General features: G+C 41.2%; 1 protein-coding gene across 2 annotated transcripts in view; it reads left to right on the top strand.

Moving 5' to 3' along the window:
- The window catches only part of PLPP4 (phospholipid phosphatase 4), a 108,114-nt gene that overhangs the window by 76,921 nt on the left and 12,538 nt on the right, over positions 1 to 18,655 (top strand). For both annotated transcript variants that reach the window (XM_019485906.2, XM_014594724.3), the window contains one exon: positions 15,717 to 15,887. In XM_019485906.2, the coding sequence (XP_019341451.1) occupies positions 15,717 to 15,887 (171 nt within the window). The remainder of the gene's footprint in view (positions 1 to 15,716; positions 15,888 to 18,655) is intronic.

Below are 18,655 nucleotides of genomic sequence, written 5' to 3'. Positions count from 1 at the left end.
CAGCCTGGATCACTCTCCTGTCCTCAGGTGTGGACACTTTACCCCAGAGTTTGGTGTCATCAGCAAACATGGCTAGTCCGCTTCTGATACCAATGTCCACATCATTAATGAAGATGTTAAATAGTATAGGCCCAGGGACAGAGCCTTGGGGGACCCCACTGGTCATAGGGCACCATGACAATTGACTTCCGCCAACCACCACCCTCTGCATCTGACCACGGAGCCAATTCCCCAGCCAGCGGATCGTGGTGTAGCTAAGGCTGCGGTTAGCCAGTTTTACTAAGAGGTGATCATGGGATACTAGATTGAAGGCTTATTTAAAGTCAAGATATATGACATTAATCTCTTCTCCTTTGTCCAGGTGATAGGTCACCTGGTTGTAGAAGGAAATGAGATTGGTCAAGCAAGACCTACCCGCAACAAACCCATGCTGGCTGTACCTCAGGATGTTGCCATCAGCCAGTCTGTTAAGAATGGCCTCTTTGATAATCTTTTCTAAGACCTTCCCCAGCATAGAGGTCTGGCTGCTGGGCCTATAGTTTGCTGGATCCACATCAACTTTCCTTCCTTTCTTGAAGATAGGCACCACAATGGCCTTCTTTCAATCATAGGGCACTATGCCTGAGCACCAGGAGCTCTCAAAGATCCATGCCAGAGGCTGAGCTATGATGCTAGCCAGCTCCTTGAGTACCCTGGGGTGTAAACTGTCAGGGCCTGCTGACTTGAAGGTGTCCAGCCTCAAGGTCTATGGCCTGAATAGGTCATCTTTCAAGATGGGTGCCTTTCATGTCTCCATGGCTAGGGACAGAAATTACACATAAACCAGTGTAAGCGGTTGTAAAGCAGTTCAAATCTGTAACAATGGAAGCTCAATGCACATAAACTGCTTTCAAAATGGCTGAAACTGGTTTAAGATAAACCAGGATGGATATAGTATCAGACTTAACTGATTTAGGTTCTGTCTCAGATCCCCTTCAGATTCAAGTTAACTCACAGTCCCCCAGCATCCCAGAATGCTTTGCATCTCCCCTGCATACCCCATGCTTCCAGGGTGGGCACGCTGGACTTGGCCTAAGCTATCTGCTCCAGCTGAGTAGGGAGGCATGCTCTAGTGCCCCCTGAATTCTGCCCAGGGCCACTGCAGGCATGTGGCTTCATTTCCAGAATCAAAAGTCAGTGTCTGTTCACTTGCTTATTGGTTCAATCTACACAGCTTAGGTTAACCTGCAAAGATTGAATTGGTTCAGCCTTGGGCTTTTTGATTGTCTGTACTTAGTTCATGTGGCCACACTTTTTTGTTAAACCCTTGTAAAAAAGATTACCAGAAACAAACCAAGCACAAGGCACATAAACATAAAATGAATATATTTTCATTATAAATATCTAAGAAGAGCTCTTAACCATATGCTCCAGGTGAACCCCAGTGATATAGCTTAAAATATGTCTGTGTTCAGCAATTTAAGATTGCCCATCTTCATTTCCCTCCCTGTCAAACAGTAGAGAGAGAGATGTTCTCTAAGGCATATTGGACCTTAGGTATTTGAGAAGTGTCTAAGCCATTGCTTGCATGCAGAAATCCAGAGGGAGCCAATGCAGATTGTGGAGCCTAGGTACTTGCTCAGGTGCTTGCATGTACTTCAACAACAGCTATCCTGTATGTACTAGTGATCCAACAATCAGATTTCAGGGGTAAACTTTATACCTTTTTGAGCCACGCTGGCTTCAGTGGATACCATATAGAGTAAGGGGTCTTCCTGTTGTGATCTAGTCGCAGGATCAGGGCACAGAGTGTAAACTCGTTCAGCAGAGTCCTTGTTTTTCTCCTTGTCTGCAAAGTACCTAGCACACCCTTGGTGCTCTGTAAATATTACATAAGCTTCTTCAAATATTTCCTTTCAGTTTTTTTCTGTACAAAAGTACAGCAGCTCACTGGTTATGATGGAAAGGAATGATTACCCTCTCTCTTAGATCATTGTCATCAGTTTTGGGTTTTTTTTGGTTTTTTTACTCATTCTCTGCTATCCACTGACATCAGTGATATGAAAATTCTGAATATTAAATGGGAACCCCCTCATTCTGAGTAGATTTAAAGACACCCCTCTGTTTTGTAGCCAAAATCAAGGCATTAATATTTATAATCTACTAGTTTCAGCTAAGACATGCAGTGATATATACTCCTAGTTCATTTAATCTTCTTTTGAACTATTAACAATAACATATTCATAAATAAAGTATTGATTTTAAATACGGTGTTATAACTAATAATTTCTAATAATTTCTACTGTCTTGAATTGGGATTGACAAATTATTGCATGATTGGCAGTGGATAGGTTTAATCTAAGTATTAGTATTTTGTTACTTGGACACTTCTCCTACCACCTTTTCTGTTTACACCTTGCTTTCATGCTGCTATCATGTCAGCAGGCATATTAAGTGCACTTAAGTGTTTTATAACCTCAACTGAGACCTCCAGGTGTGTGACAGCTTTGCACTCGTTCACTTCTGTAATTTTCTTCAGAACTGAGTAGTCATTAAAAATACAAAAGTACAACAGGTCAGCACATCATGATGTTTAGTTTGAATAACACATTGGTTGTTAAAATAACTTGAGTAAAATATATGCTCTAATTTTTTAGGTACCAGAATCAAATGAACAGTCTAAAACTCTGCAAATCAAATAATCAAATGATCATAGCTCTTTTTAGTTACATATTCTTCTACTTTCTCTCTCAGATCAAAACACTTTCTTACTGGGAAAGCATGCTTATATTCTACCAACAGTGAATTCAGAAAAGGGACGGGCTTTTATTTAATGGATGCAAAGTTCTTTTTCCCAGAGGAACTCTTGTCAGATATTCAGGGGGAAGGAACAGTCCAATGAAAGGTTTCTGTTTTTCCCATCTCTAATATTAATCACTGTAATATTCATAATTAGCATCATAATGACAAATGAGTTGTGTAAGCAGAAAAATGGAGGGTGACATCTAGGTACAAGACAGAGAGGAAGAATAGAGTTAGAGAAGTTCTCTGCACAGGAAAATGAAGAAGAGAAATGGGCATCTCGGGACAGTGAGGTGGTGAGGCAAAAGAAAATGGCTTACTCTAGAAGAACAAAAGAAAAGGCTTGGAGGTACTAGGCACTAGAGTGAAGAAGACTGAGAGAGACAGCAGACTCCAGAAAGAAGGAAAGATGGAAGAGAGAGAACCAGAGATGCATCAACACCAGGAAGAGGCAGGTCTGGGTCTCTGTGACTGGGGATTTCTTTTTATGTAGCATCAACGTAGCAGATCATCAGCTCAGATCTAGAGAACAGAAATGTGCACTGTTGGCCAGTAGCAAGAATACAAGACATGGACCCAAGGCTGGAAAGGATCCCAAAAAGGGCATAAAAAATCATTGAGCACCTATGTTGGGAGAAGTAATAATGCCAAATTTCTGATGAACAGATCAAAATGACTATGGCCCAGGCTGGTGAAGATAAGCAAAGAACTGAAGACTAAAGAGATCTTGAGCAGAATTCTTTCAGGCCTTGGAGAAGAAGAGTTGAAGGCATGGGAAGGTATCAAGACTTAACAAATTGGTACTATAAGAAAGATTTGGGGATACTTATACTAGGAGGCATTCATGAAAAGGGTTGTTTCTTCTCAGATGATTCCACCTGAGTATCTTGTGTACCAGCCCTCTGGGATCAAGATTCAAATGACTGAAAAAAAAAGGAGAATTAGGCTCATGTAATCTCCACACCTGCTTTTCTTATATAGGAAGAAGAAAATCAGGTAAATGAAGGTGCAGCAATGAATAAAAGAATATCAGATGGTAGGAAGATGGACAGCAAAGAAAAAAGAATTACTGTTAATAAGAACAGTAGTCAGGTGAGTGATGCTGTTAGTGAAAGGATTATGTGTAATTCAGCCAGCACTCAGGATATGGCACATAATAAATTGAATACACTGAATGCTGTGGATGATAACAAGTTAGTTCAATCTGGGCTAATTGATCCTCATTCACAGCCCTTCTCAGTGGGGTAATTTAGCTTGCCGAGCGCTCTCTGCTCCTGTGGTAGTTGCTTCCAGTACTCAAAATAGCGTGTTTAGAGCTAGCTTAGCTCTCCGTGTAGTGCACTTCAGATGCATGCTAAAAAAACAACAAAAAGATGCCGCATTAAGGCTCCAAAGTATATAAACATGGGCTACTGGAAGCAAGGCTACTAGTCATCAGAGGGTAGCCTTTTCTCAAAGCCACTCAGTTTAAAAGTAGAGGAGTGTAATAATGGAAGGCTTAATTTACCTCTGTGTGTGCATGTCTTCATGTGCAATTAATATGAAGCAATACACTCCAGAGTTTATTGTTCTTGGGTACACTGTTTGAACATGCGCCCGGGACCACAGCACATTGAACCGTGTTAGAGCAGCCCTGGCTGGCAGGGGATCCCCAGAGTCAGTCTTCCACCCTGGGGCTGCTCCCCACTGGCTCAGTGTGCTGTGTAGGGGGTCACTGGTGCATGAGGGTGCTCCAGTGTGGGGCTAGCCATGAGGCAGCCCCACAGCTGGAGCATATTTGTGTAGTGATGCACTGATAGAGATTTAGGGGGCCAGTACTGGTAGCCAATTTTTAAGGAGGCATATTGACCAATTCCGATCTGATTTCTATACAGCTGCATGCAGCTGGTAAGTCCATTGTGATGGAAGGGGAGGGGAAGGGGTGTGTGGGGGGAGGGGCAGATCAAGGGCTCCTGTGGTGAGGGAGGAGTCAGGGGCAGGCGCTGCCCAGCCAGGGTGGGGTAGGATGGGGCAGGGTGCAGCACAGAGCTGTGGCTCATTGTGGGGGAAGCTTATGCTGCTACTTGCACCTCAGGAGGATGGGGGCTGGGGGCGGCGGGTGCCCCCAGATCTGCATAGGGCAAGGGAGGCAGGCTGCAGCTGTGGGCTAGAGCTGGGGCTATGCCAGGCTCTTCTCAGTGGGGGCTGAGCTCAGTAAGGGGGCCATGGAGGGGTCTGCAGCCACCCTAAATTTTGCCATAGCCCTGCTCCTAGTGCCGCCGCTACTGCGCACCTGGTGCAGCCCCTGCTCAACGCCCCATCTCCACCCACACACTGGGAAGAGCCAGGGCTGCACCGGGTGTGTGGTGGTACTGGGAGTGGGGCTACAACAAAATTGGGGTTGGCTGCAGCCCCCTTCATAGCCCCTGCCCCATGCTCATCCCCTGCTGAGAAGAACCCAGTGCAGCCCCAGCTCCAGCTTGCAGCTCCAGCCTACCCACCTCACACAGATCCAGGGGCAAATGCCCCCCCACCCCAGTGCCTCCTGGGGTGCAAGCAACGGTGGGAGCCCCCCCCAACGAGCTGTGGCTCCATCCCATGCCCCGCTCCTGCTGGGCAGCACCTGCCCCCTCCCTCACCGCGGGGGGTGTTGATCTGTCCCCCCATGCCCCTTCCCTCCCCCCTTCCTTTCTACCACACCAGACTTACCGGCTGCACACAGCTTTCCATGCTGCCGGCCTCTGCTCATGGCTGTGCGCATGCATGAGCATTTATTGGCCAAATTATCGGCTGCATTGGGCTGATTTCCAATACAGCCAATTTTCTTTATATCCGTACCGATCCGATATTGGACCAATGTATCAGTACACCTCTACCTTGGTGTCCCAGCCAGCTGTGTGAGCAGGTGCATACGCTCTACTGCAGAGTTTTTTACTCTGCAGCAGGATAATACTTGTATTTTATTAGCCTAATTGCCCTGCATGTGTAGATGCTGAAATGTTTCCTGCTGAGCTAAGTAGGCAACTCCATAGTAAACATCTTGTGTAGATTCACCTTTGATGAGACCTGCAATGGAATCCTACTCCACTTCTCATTTATAAAGGGTTGTGCAAGTTTGCAGAGGGAGCAGAAAAGAGCCACAACAATGATTTCAGGGATAGAAAAAATACAGTTACTTAAGGAGCTCAATTTGCTCTGGTAATCAAAGCAGAAGATTCAGTGGTAGCACTTACAACCTATAAGTAGCTTCTTGGGATGGGAATACTGGATCCTAAAACCTTTAATCCAACAAAAGGCAAAACAATGGGGGGAAGCTGAAGCCAAACTAAATTAAGTTGAAAAAAGGCACCATTTAGGAAGTTGATTAACCACTAGAACAAATTAATAAGGAAGGTGGTGGGTTCTCTACCCCTTGATGTTTGTCCATCAAGGCTGTCTTGATGGGGTTTGATCAAATACAAGCTATTTAGCTCAATGTAGGGGGACAGGATGAAAGTTAATGGCCAGCAATAAACAGGAAGTCAGCACTGATGATCCCTTCTTGCTTTAAATTATGGCCTTTCAAAATGGTTGTTTTCCTCAAACAAAGTAGGCTGTATTCTGCATAGCAACAGTAAACCCAAGAGGCTGTGTAAGCTAACTGTGCAGCAAGCCAGCCTGTATATGTGACAGGGTGGTCCCATGTGTAGCTAGTATTCCAAAAAGCCTGACTTTGAATGAAAATTGTGCATTCCTTTGATAAACAGAGAGATAGAATCCTTGGTAACATCCCTTAGGTATGCATTGTGGGTAGAACGTGCTGTACAGTAACTGAATACGTTTTCAGTAATACTTCAGACAAAGTCAATTAGACACCTTTGACTTGCAGGTCTACGTAACCATCAGTCTGTACCAGCAAAAAAGGAATAACTAACGATACGTACAGAAATGAATGCTAGGGAACGTAATGTGCACGTGCAATGAAGCTTTCTTTGTTGGTTGTAGTTGGGAGTAAATAGATTTCAGTATTAGCAGAGTGAACTGTAGAATTTCCTTTTAAAAGTCCTTGGCTTGAACTACAATTCCCAGGACTGTTTCAGCTTCCATTCTGAGCGGGACAAAGGTTTGCAAATACAGAATCTTCATTGGAGCTAAAGTAGCCCCACAGGCCCAACAGTCTGTGTGTGATGCTATCAGGATAGCTAGGAAATGGAGGAATAGAATGTAGCTAAATCTATTTTCCTTTATTTTGAGATATATTATTCTTTGGATGTCAGCACATAAGGCTAGATCTAAACCACTCTCATAGGTGCTTACAGGGGACTCGGGTGAAACTTGGGTGCCTAAGTCCAAAAAGGATTCAGGGTGACCCTGTACCATAACTGCTAAGCACCTAGAATCATTAGGTACCTCAACTTTGGCTTTAGAAGTTCCATAGGTGCTTTCACTTATATAAGTGTATCAGCTCACAAGCCATCCAGATTAAGCACACCACCTCCTTACTCTAGTATGACCAATTCTGGTAGCTGCCTAAATGCTACCTGTTCCCCACTCAGTTGGCATTTGCAGATCATCCCTAACTCCTGATTGACATCCACAGTGCTAAGTTTAGTACAAAGCACAGCACCCACATTCACTTTCATGCCCAGCTACTGTTACTGTTGATCTTTACTTTTTCACGCTAACTCAGTGGTGAGAACTGTTGGCTACAAAGGACCAACTCTCAGGATCGTCATAAATTCTAATTTATTAGATGGGATGTGAAGTTACAATAAAATTATAAGTGCAAATTCTGGGGGGTTATGATGGGTACTGGTCACCTTAGCTCACATGCACTCACATGCACAATTGCTGCAATAGTAGGGTAGCACCAATGATGGTTTATACTTATCTGGGATGCTGGAGTCTGCTGTCGATGGTCAGCTTCCTTCAAGGCGACGCCTTCTCCAGAAGGGGGTTGCCTGCTTTTCCTTCTGTCTCGGTAGGTTGGGTGCTGGATGAGAGGGCGCTGCTGAGGGTCACACTTCTGCCTTTTATCCCTTCTCCGGCAGACTTTTGTGATCCCCCAGCATCATGTTGGCTGCCCAATCCGGAGGTCAGTGTCCCACATGGGTCCTGAGTGGTGCATGACAGCTGTTAGTCACAGTCACTGGGGGTTCTGCCCGATGGTGCAGTTTCAGGAGGCGGTTTGTGATTTTGATTAATTTAACAGTGGTATTGTTAAGGGTTGCAAGAGCAGTCTGTTGGGGATCATCTAGTCCCAGGAACCGGTCTCCAGTGTTGATTACCTCAAACCATATACTTTGTTGCACATACAGTGGAGTTCCAGGCGGTGGCACTGATACCTTCCTCCAGTCAGTCTGCAGCAGGGAGCTGTTAATTGCCACTCATTAACATGTAACTGCAGCTGGCTCTGCCTATTACTTAATCACTCACTCAGATTCACTCTCGTTTATTCAGGAAACCAGCCCCACTACAGCAATGCAATTCCAGTGGTACAATTTCAATGTATTCTTATATGAATAATTTTCGTAATACAAGGTATGGCTTTACTTTAAAGAAAAATACATTTGTTAAAAGTTAAGGTATAAAATATAAAACAGAATGCCAGGGTAAAGACAAGACAGATGAAATATAAAAAGAAATATACCTTAATTAATAAACGGAAATGTGAGGTAGTGAGGATTAATGGCCACTGGGGACAATAAGTGTTAGGTTAGATGCAGTAGACTGATTTAGCATAAAACTTTAGACAGATATGGGAAGTTTGTTTTGGGAAATAGGTCTTAATCAAAGTGGGAATGTGTTCACCAGGATATATTTACAGTCATGTTTTCAGTACACCTTGGCTTTTCTTGTCTCATATAGGCTTTGCTTTGAAGTGGGTATTTTAGTTCTTTTGTTTTCTTTGGTGACACTGAGCTCAATTGATCTGTAGATGTAGTTTGTAGGCTTCTCCTACAGAAAGCAACTTCAGCTTTCTGGCTTGCTCCGAGCCTTGCCACACCCATGCAATGAGTGCGCTAGGTCTCTGTCAATACCTAGAGGGAAAAAGAAATATGTAAAATGGTGGGGGGAGGATGTGCAGGCAAGAAGGGGCTTCTTGTTACAGAACATTCACCCAGGGGACGCATCTACATGTGCAATTAAAGTGACGGAATAAACTCTGGTGCAGTTTGAGCCAGAGTAAACTTATGTGGATATTACCATCCACACATGTTTAAGCACAGTAATTTCCTCTGCCATTGGATAGTACTTGTCTTTGACGGGACTATCTGATAGCGAAGTAAATTAATCTACGCTGACTTAATTGTCACTCATGTGCAGATGGTGATGCTTTGCTGTGCAGCAAATTAGTCTGCCACGCAGTCAAGTGCACATGTAGACGTGCCCACAAAGTGGGAGATCTTGAGGGAAAGCACTCCTGGTCAAGTTCCTGCTGTCAGGGACATTCTGTTTTGTAAATCAATGATTATCAATGTAAAATGCATAAAAATTCCTGGTGGTGATGTCTGGAACATCCAAAGGGGAGTATCCTTATCACAGAATAAGGCTGTCTCTTGTTTCTTGTCCTTCTGCTCTGTGATGTGCACTCTTGGTTGTCCAGTGACCTAGACTCAACAGATAGGGTGGAGGACCCCTTACACTTGGCCTATTCTATAGGTTGGTGGTTAGAGCATTCTGGGGAGTGAAAGTTGTATGTTCAAATGTTCCCAGGCTGTGGTGGACTTAGAATTCAGTCCTCCTGCTTCTTGGGTGAATACATAGGCTATTGCGTAAAGGATGGGTATCACCAACACAATGCCTTTTGACAGTGCTGTGCTACATATTGAAGTCAGTGCGCTAAGCAGTGTTCATTAGATGCCCTAATGAGAAAGGTACCTTCCCTCTGGGTGGCCTGGATCCTATGTTGATAGAAGTACCTACGGTGCCATCCTGAGTTAGATGCCTAAGTTTTGAGGAAGAACAATCCCATGTTCAGTGTTCCCCATTAGTTGATTATCATCTCTTCCTGGCTGAGCATTAGTCCCATTAGAGACACCAAACTAAGGTCAATGGGAGTTCATCAGTTGAATGTACAGGCATTTTAGGCACCTAATCCCATTGATTTGGATGACCTCTCTGGGCAAGACAGAGTTTTTAAGCATTGCCATGCTGAGTGGAGAAGTCTGTGAGAACACTATGGATCTGCTAGGACAAATGGCTCTTGCTATCAACCATTAATAGTAAAACCAAATCCTCCTTGATCCCATCAGTATTCCCTTCCTCACAATGTCTTAAGAAACTGGCATCTATATATATTGTTTAGTAAGAACTTTTTATAAATGCTATGCTTTCAGCCCCTAACAACTATGAAACAAGGGAGAAACTGTATGAACAATGCGAGTTGGCCATGTCCACTGGCCAAGACCCAGATTGGACTTTCAGGGGAACATTTCTGGCTGTAACACTGATCCAATGAATGACTGTGGGCAAATCACTTCACCTCTCTGTGCCTCTGCTATTTTTGCCATTTTTTTTATCTATTTAGATTGTAAACTCTGAGAGACACAACCCTAACTGTGTGTTTGCACACTGCTTAACATAATGGGAACCTCACCTCAGCTCTCAATGTCACTGCTGCACAAAGAGTAGTAGCATAGTGCATCTTTTAAATAGGGCTGCTTTCTTAACACAACGCGTGCCACGTTCTGTGGTGCTTGACCACTTCAAGTCCAACCTTCCAAGGTTTTTCACAACTTCTTTGAGTGATGTTTGAGTGTGCTTAGCACTTCCTAAATGCTGATCTTGATTTGTAACAGCAAGATTGGGATTGAGCAAATGCTGGAAATGTGTTACTTTTTTTGGAATACATATTTAGATAATTTTCCCCTCATTCTTTTTATAAAGCCACATACATATTTATATCAGGACTTTAAAACAGTATCAATCTTCACCTTAGTTAACAGTGTTTTCAGCTGAATCCAACTGACTCATTCATTTCAGATTGTACTGGCTGTTTCCTAGGCAGGCTTGCTGTGGGTCATTCCTTGTCTTCATTATATAGATGGCTCTGAATATTAATTACAGCCAGGAATAAAGCAGCTGAAAATGGAACTGGAAGATCTATACCAATGGGTCTGCTGATTGTTTGAAATCTGTCTTCTTAACGCAAAATCATAACAATTGTTTTAATATAATATGGGACAATTTGTTTCATATGTTTAATACCCAAACGTGTGGTCAGGGTGTATGTCCATTTTTGGCGTAGAACAACTGAGCTATTGTCTTTACCTGGAGCATCCTCCCCTGAAATACATTACATTGGTTGAATGTGAAGGAATGAATTCACATATAATTCCACAGAGGTTTCCCTTTATACGAACGAATTGTTTCTCTTAATGCTGTTGAGTAAGCATATCTTCAAAATGTAGCCATCAAGCAAAAAGTGGCTTCCACAGAGTATAAAGCAATGTTTTCAGAGTATGCAGTTGGATCTTCCCCCTTTATCTACTGATTCCACATTCTCCTCTGCAGCTGATACTGTACACACGGAGACCAGGGGGGAAAACAGCCGAGTCCCAGGTTGAGGAAAATTAATCTCATGATATTGCAATGTAAAGCCAGGATAGAGAATATTAGTTTCATAATCACAAGCTAGAGCTTCATTGCTCCACTTTTTCATATTGCGTGGAGGAAAAGTCCCTCTGAATTTCATGTCTGTCACTCAATATTTTTTATCTGACCTTGAATTTGCAGGCACAGACAATTTAAGACAAATGTTGCCTCTCTGTCTATACTGTAAATATCCATCCTACTCATTCTGATGAGGAACTCAATGGAGGTTTTGCATGCTATGAACAAATATGGATCATGAGAAAAAGATTAGATTTTTTTTTGCCAGCCAGTTTGTTGGGCTCTGACCCTGTCAAGCTAAATCTACAATTAATTTCTACTGCACTTTTGCAGAAGCATTCTTTTATGTCATTAGCTTTTGTCACCAATTTCCAGAGCAATATAGAGCGCTGTTATGGTTCTGGACGCTGCTCTGTAGATTAGCTTGCACAGAATAAAGGGAGAAACGGGAGCTCTGGAAAGAACATAGGATTGACTTGCCTTGTGTTCTGGGAGTCAGGTCTAATCTGAATTTGTCCAATGCTTTAAGCCTTCACATTTAATTTACCATCTTGTTTCAACTTCAAAGCCCTGTACGTTATAGTACTACAGTGCACCCACTTATTGTTTGCAAGGGATATACATCTCAATCTGCTTTCCATTTGCTTATGTACTGCAGAAGGAATTCCCAAGAAAAATCTGAGCGCACAAAGTGAAAAGTCATAACTCAGAAGACTTCTTTCCACAAAGCAAAGTTCTTAATTATCTCCACAGAGACTTAGCAGTGAGCCCAGAAATCAAGCATAAAAATTTACATAGATGGCTTGACTAAGAGGCATCTACAGGAGACAGTACCTCTAAGATATTCATTTCAGTAGTCTCTGTGTTTATAATGCATGTAGTAAGGAGCCAACTGTCACTACTCAGCAGTTCAGATCTGCATCAGATGGTCCCAACAACTCCCCCACTGTCCCTATTCCGTTCGGCAATTGGACATTTCTGCTCCATTTGAATTACCACCAGTGTTTAAAAATTCAAAGTGTTCTCTCACCAAAGAGAAATGTAAATGGAGCCATTTACAGAGAAAATTTTGAAACCTCCTGTTGATGATCTGTTTTGTTTTTACTTTGTATAGCTGAAGCAAAGACTTTCCAAATACTTTTCTTTTTTTTGTCTCTCTCTAGTTCTCTGAGAATCCCAGAGGTGAAAGAGGCTGTGCAAATGATAAATATAAAGCATGTTCTCTACTTCTCATCCCAATTTGAACTTAATGATCTTCTCTTAAAAGAAAAGCCTTTTTTTTGGGGGGGGGGGGGGTGCTTTTAGGAACTAAGTATATTGAAATGTATTTCAGGGCATTTCTTTTTTATGTCAGTGGGTACCACTATGCTCTGAGTAATAATATTTGTTTCACTGCCTTTATAAAAGATCTTTGGCCTTGCAGCATCTCAATGCAATCCAATATTGGTTGTATTATGAGTATGGAAATGTTGTGCCTGAAGTAAAAATAGTTAGATTAAAGAACAAAAGGAACAGGCACCCATGTTTTTAGCTGCATGGTGTATAGGAAGAAAAGTGGTTCCTGCACCCTCTGGTAATAAACAAATATTGATGTAGATACTCAGAAATCTGTTTTTCTGATTACCAGATGCCGTTTATATTCTGACCACATTAATAAAATATAAGGCATTGACGTTAACATATGAACAAATTTTAATAGCTGTTTTCCTCTTCAGTGTTGGTGCCTAATCTGGAGAGATGCAAAGCAATTCCTCTCTGGTGTTTTTACTCTGGTGAAATATGTTATTCATCAGAAGGAAATGTAAAATAGATTTGCTGTTTTTTTCCGCACTGGAATTGCTTTTCAAAGTACAGCAATTTTGAGTATGAGTTGCTATGAACTGCAGACCTCTGTCACAAGTGCATCACTTAGCAGTTTAGGAATTGGGAAAATCAGTAGACATTTCAGATGCTTTTTGAAATCCGCTGAACTCTTAGATAGCTTAGATGTGTGCAGATATTGCACACACAGTTTTACTGGTTCAAATTATTGCATTTTCAGCTGCACTGGAGGTATTCCAGTCATGGTTCTTGTAATCATGGAAGGAATCACAAGGGATATTTCCAAGCGGAAATTGGAAGAAGGAAAAAATCATGAACAATATAAACCTTTCAGGGAAGAATTATAATTCAGTTTGAGTTGGATGAAGTAGGTTTATAGTCATCTAGGAGTCACTTGTTGACAGACATCTGTCCTAAAAGAAACGGCTCTCTAGGAAGCCTTTATTATTCTGAAATTGCCTTCAAAGTTCGCTTCCTGCCTTCTTCTGAGAGGGAGACTCTTCTGAAATGAACTTGGATTGAAGAGCTCTAGGAAAGAACTAGATGTTTGGAGCCCCAGTTTGATATTTAATATACAACCCACCCCTTCCCTGACGCCTTTGTTCAAAGGAACTGATTTATTTGCATGTACTAAGGTGAAAAGCAAGCTTTTGGTAATTATGTTCAATTGTCTGTGGTTTAAACTTGAGGAGATACTCCATTGTAGAAGCAAATTAAAACCGTAGATGCATCTGGACAGCACAAAAGTAATTACTTTGTATCATGGAAAATATGTGCTGAAGGGCATTTGAAGAGCCTTAAAAAGAAATTAGAAAATCTAGGCCTGACCAAACATCACTAGGAATTTTGCTGTGGAATTAAATAAAAGCAGGATAATGAATTTATTGCATGAATTAGTTGTATTGCCTTCTATTCATGCATCCATAAAGCAGTTGGTCCTAGCTATAGGCTGTTTTCCAGGTTGTGCAGGTATGAGTAGAGTTAGAATCCTTTCTTTTACTAATTGTTTGTCTGCTACCCTGGGAATTTCTCACCTGTCCACTTTCACAGCCCTACCCACTATTTTTAATCATTGCTGTCCTTGTTTCTTTCCTGAGACCTGATGAAGAATGCCTTGGATTCAAAAGGTTGACTAACTTTATCCCAAGCATGCAGTTGGTCCCATAAAAGAGTTCATTCACAAAGACCCTTGCCTCTAGAAGCAGAATCAGACATACATTGGCTGAAACTAAAATTTTAAATGATGGGAATTTTCAGTGGATTATTTCTAGTTTGCTCTTAGAACTGGAGTTTAGTAACAGGATTAGGAAATGAACGTAGAAAGTGCAGTAAACTTATATTCCTACAGCTGTTTCTTCCAGACTGGTTTAGATTATAGGCGAGAATGGCAGTACAGTCTCTGGGTAACTGGAGAAACAGAAGGGATTGCTTTCCAGAGCTGTGTGTTTGACATTGATTTTAATTTAACAACAGAACCTTAAAATGTGCTAAAATCATATAAATTTTAATTATCCTTACTCTAGCTCCATCGACAGCTGTTAGTGGAAAACACATCCAGTATAAAGAAATTTGGCATGTGGGTTCTGTCATAACTGCTAACTAAGTATGCTAAATAGAAGCAAGTAAATCGAATCCAGACATATCTTTGAATATATTGAAACATTTGTATCTACACCGAATCTTTTTACAGTGTAAATTCCTTTCCAAGCATACCCTCTCCCCCCAGTTCAGCAGGGCTTTTAACCATATGCATAAAACCAAGTAGTTACTTATTTAAAATTTAACACGTGCTTAAGTGAGTTGTGGAACTGACATAGTAATGGACAAAGGCTAAAGACTGAAAGATTAAATCAATGAAGAAATCTTTATAGAAAATAATATAAAATGTACAGGTAGCACAGTATTTGGGGATGTAGTGGATTGCATGCAAAAAGCATACCTATGAGAAGAAAATGGATTTATTCTGAAGGGTTTCCTTATCTTCATTATTTTGTGTTGCTACATAGGTGAGATTACAGGCAATGGCCCTGATTTTCTGCGGGACTGCGCCCCTCAAATTTAGAACCCACAATATTAATTGTAAGGTTAGCAATGTCACTCTTGCTTTTTACTAAAAAGCTGTTTAAATGTTAGCTGTTTGGGACATACACCTCATTTCTTTCTGTAACTCAAATAGTTGAGTCATTTGATTGCGGGTTTGTGTTGCTACTTCACCTGTTCTTCGTCGGCTATATGTTCACAGCTTACAGAATGGATGTGCGAGCCTGAAAGTGCCAAGTATCTCCTACAAAGTACAGAACATCTTCAATTCCCAGAGTGCGCCATTAGACTTTATCTGGGTTTAAGGTGCACGGCCTGTGCTTTTGAAAAGTAAATTCTAATAATAGCTGCAGGTATACAGAACTTCAGGAACCGTGCCTCTGGGATCAGGATCTGGTGCAGCAGAGGGCTCCTAGGAGTTAAATCGTTCAGGCGCACACTCTTATTCTTCTTGTCTTGTTAATTTTATGGTTCTGTAATTTGGTATATTTCTCTGTCAGTTGCATTTTCAGGGCTTGGCTTTACGACCTTCTACCTAGCTGGAAAGTTGCATTGCTTCACTGAAAATGGCCGTGGGAAAAGCTGGCGACTCTGTGCAGCTATTCTGCCTCTCTACTGTGCCATGATGATTGCCCTGTCACGCATGTGCGATTACAAGCATCATTGGCAAGGTGAGCCATGGCTGTGCCTTTTTTTTTTTTTTTTTTAAATCCTTGTAGTTCACTGATTAGCCATCTGTCCCGAGAGCTCCTGGGATGGAGTGCTACAGCCTGTTTGACTTGCTGCTCATTCTCAGCTTCATTTTAGTATCTGTAGTGTGTGCAAAGATGGCAGGTGCACAATAAATGTGCATTTTTGTATATGAGTGAATGCACATAAACCTATTTTGGATCGTTGCTGTGGAAGACGCCGTTTTTCATAAAGGTCCTAAATGAACCGTGGTAGCATAAGGTGTAGAAGATAAAGTGCAGATGGTAACAGCTTTTGCCCATGCTGAAAGCTTTGCTGGAAAGATTGAGCTTTTCTAGCTCTTTAAAACTTTTTGGTAAAACAGATGTTCGGGGAGAGAAGCTAAGGTCATAATGGCTCTGGAGGAATTAAAGCCAGAGGTTCCACATTAAGCTTCTAATTTAGAAAGGGAAATGGATTGTGTTCAAATCATGTCCTATATAAAAAAAAGTGATTTTTCTATAGCCTCTGGCTGAATAGTGTTTTTGAGCCCAGCATTTTACTTCTGGAAGCACAAATTCACAGATGTTAGTTTTATGGATTCAATATGTACCAAGCATGTTGTACCAGTGTAAAATTGCTATGATGCTATTGCAAATTAAGGAATTCTGCACATATTACATTAACATACTCTTCTTTTCCTCTCCTACCAGAAACAAACTCAGTCACAAGATCTTAGCACCATATAATAAACACTTAACCTTTTGTTCCAACAATTAAGGACTTACTTATCATCAGAGTAGAAACCTATGATCCTGACAGCAGCAAAATGTGTCATTAGTAGCTTAGATATGTATCCTTAAATGTAAGTGAGCCCCAAGTCTACACACAAAGAACAGCAGGTGATGTTATTAGGTAGAATGATAGTCAGTCTGAAGGCTGGTCCCTGTTGATCACTCCCAGATTTATTGCTTCTTGCTACCAGTATCTTAGGTAACTACATGCAGTGAATTGCAGATAGTTGAAATGGATGGCATACTGCCAACTTCTAGGCCTTAAAAGGTTCAACCAAACTGTTAGACAATACTTACAGATGAATGAACACCTTCACTGAAATCCTTAGTACATGAACAATTAATGAACAGAAGGGCTGACATTTCATGAATGTCTTGTTTCATGGATTAACTGTACAAACTCCATTATTCTCTCATCTCATTAATAATTATTAGATAATCTTTCTAATATATATCAAACCAGTGTAGCAAATGGGTGGGATGTTCAGAAACCAGTTTTTTTGGGGGGGGGGAAATGTTTCCTTATAAACATTTTCATTCAGATTTTTAAATTTTTTTTTACAAGAACTGACATTTTTAATTTAATTTCACCTTAAAAATCTCATTTTCAGGTTTGGAAATAAAGTACTTTAATTCTTTCTTTCGAGGCTATGGATTGTGGATTTTTGTCCCATTTTTACTTTTCCTTTTTTCCCCAATAGCAAATGATGAAGAAAAGTAGAATATGAGAAACTGGAATTTTCCGTTCAGAACAAACATTTTTTTTTCTTTTTCTGATTTGCATATTTTAAAAATTGACACTTTACAGCATTAACTGCACAAACAATCAAGGATGTCAATAAAACCTCAACAATTTCAAGTACTAAGAGAGTCATTCTGAGTCAGCTTAGATTCAGGGGCATATTTAGATGCAATTTAGGTACAAGTTAGATACAAGACAGAGTGGCATATTCTGTATTACCCATAGTGGCAAATTCTGTATTAAGAAATATAGAAATCTAATTTAATAGAAGTAGATGGTCACTATAGAGGATGCTGCTGCAAAAGTATGTGCACAGAGAAAAGCAGGGGAAAGTACTGTTAAAACTATGTATAAATGCACATGCACTTGCATGCTTATCAATTAGAGGGACCAAAAAGAGAGAAGGCTGGTTTCACTGTTTCTTCTCTAGCTTTCTGAATGCATATTTGCAGTGCGTACATTATCCTGCCATGAACAAGAATTATTTATGAACTGAAATGTGCGCCATGAGGCAGATACTTACAATATATTTTATATGTGATGGAAATAGACTACACCCAAGGGGTTACCACTGTGTCCATTACAGCTGCCTAGATGCTTGTTTAATATTTAAGGAGATGGTACTGAAAACTGGCTGCTCAGAAGCCAGAACTGTACTGGCAATTGTGTTATCCTGCAGGTGACCTTATCTCTTACCTAAAAGAGTCAAGTGTCTGTCTAACTTGCTCTTGAAAATTTCCGAGGATAGAGGTCCTGCGGCTTCTCTAGGCAGCCTATTCTAACGTGTAACTACCCCTGTAGTTAGAAAAGAACCACATCCTCAAGGGACAGACTAATTCACTCAGTGTAATACAAGATGGTAACTCAGCCCTTGTTTTTTATGCTCAGAAGAGGCCGCAAGTACTATTAAATCACTTCTGATGCCTTTGTCATATGTTCTTAACTGCCCAGCAGGGAAGGAGAAAGGGCCATCAATATAATGTACAGAACTTGGCATATTGTAGGTGAAAGATGAAATATAGTAACCTTACATTAACAACCCACAGAATGGGCTCAAAATATTATGAGGGCTTTATGAACGTCCTTCAGTTCCACCAGAATACAGTCTTAATAGTCTTACACTTACATTAGAAAACTCTACAAAATTAGCATATTCCATTTGGTATCCCAATCCAAGCTTTGCATTTCATGTTCTCTTTTTGAAAAGGTTATACTTCTCTTCCTAACTTGAAAA

The sequence above is a fragment of the Alligator mississippiensis genome, chromosome 6, assembly GCF_030867095.1.
Source record: "Alligator mississippiensis isolate rAllMis1 chromosome 6, rAllMis1, whole genome shotgun sequence".
Taxonomy (NCBI): Eukaryota; Metazoa; Chordata; order Crocodylia; family Alligatoridae; genus Alligator; species Alligator mississippiensis.
Note: the sequence above shows the minus strand (reverse complement) of the source record. Positions and strands in the feature narration are given on the sequence as shown.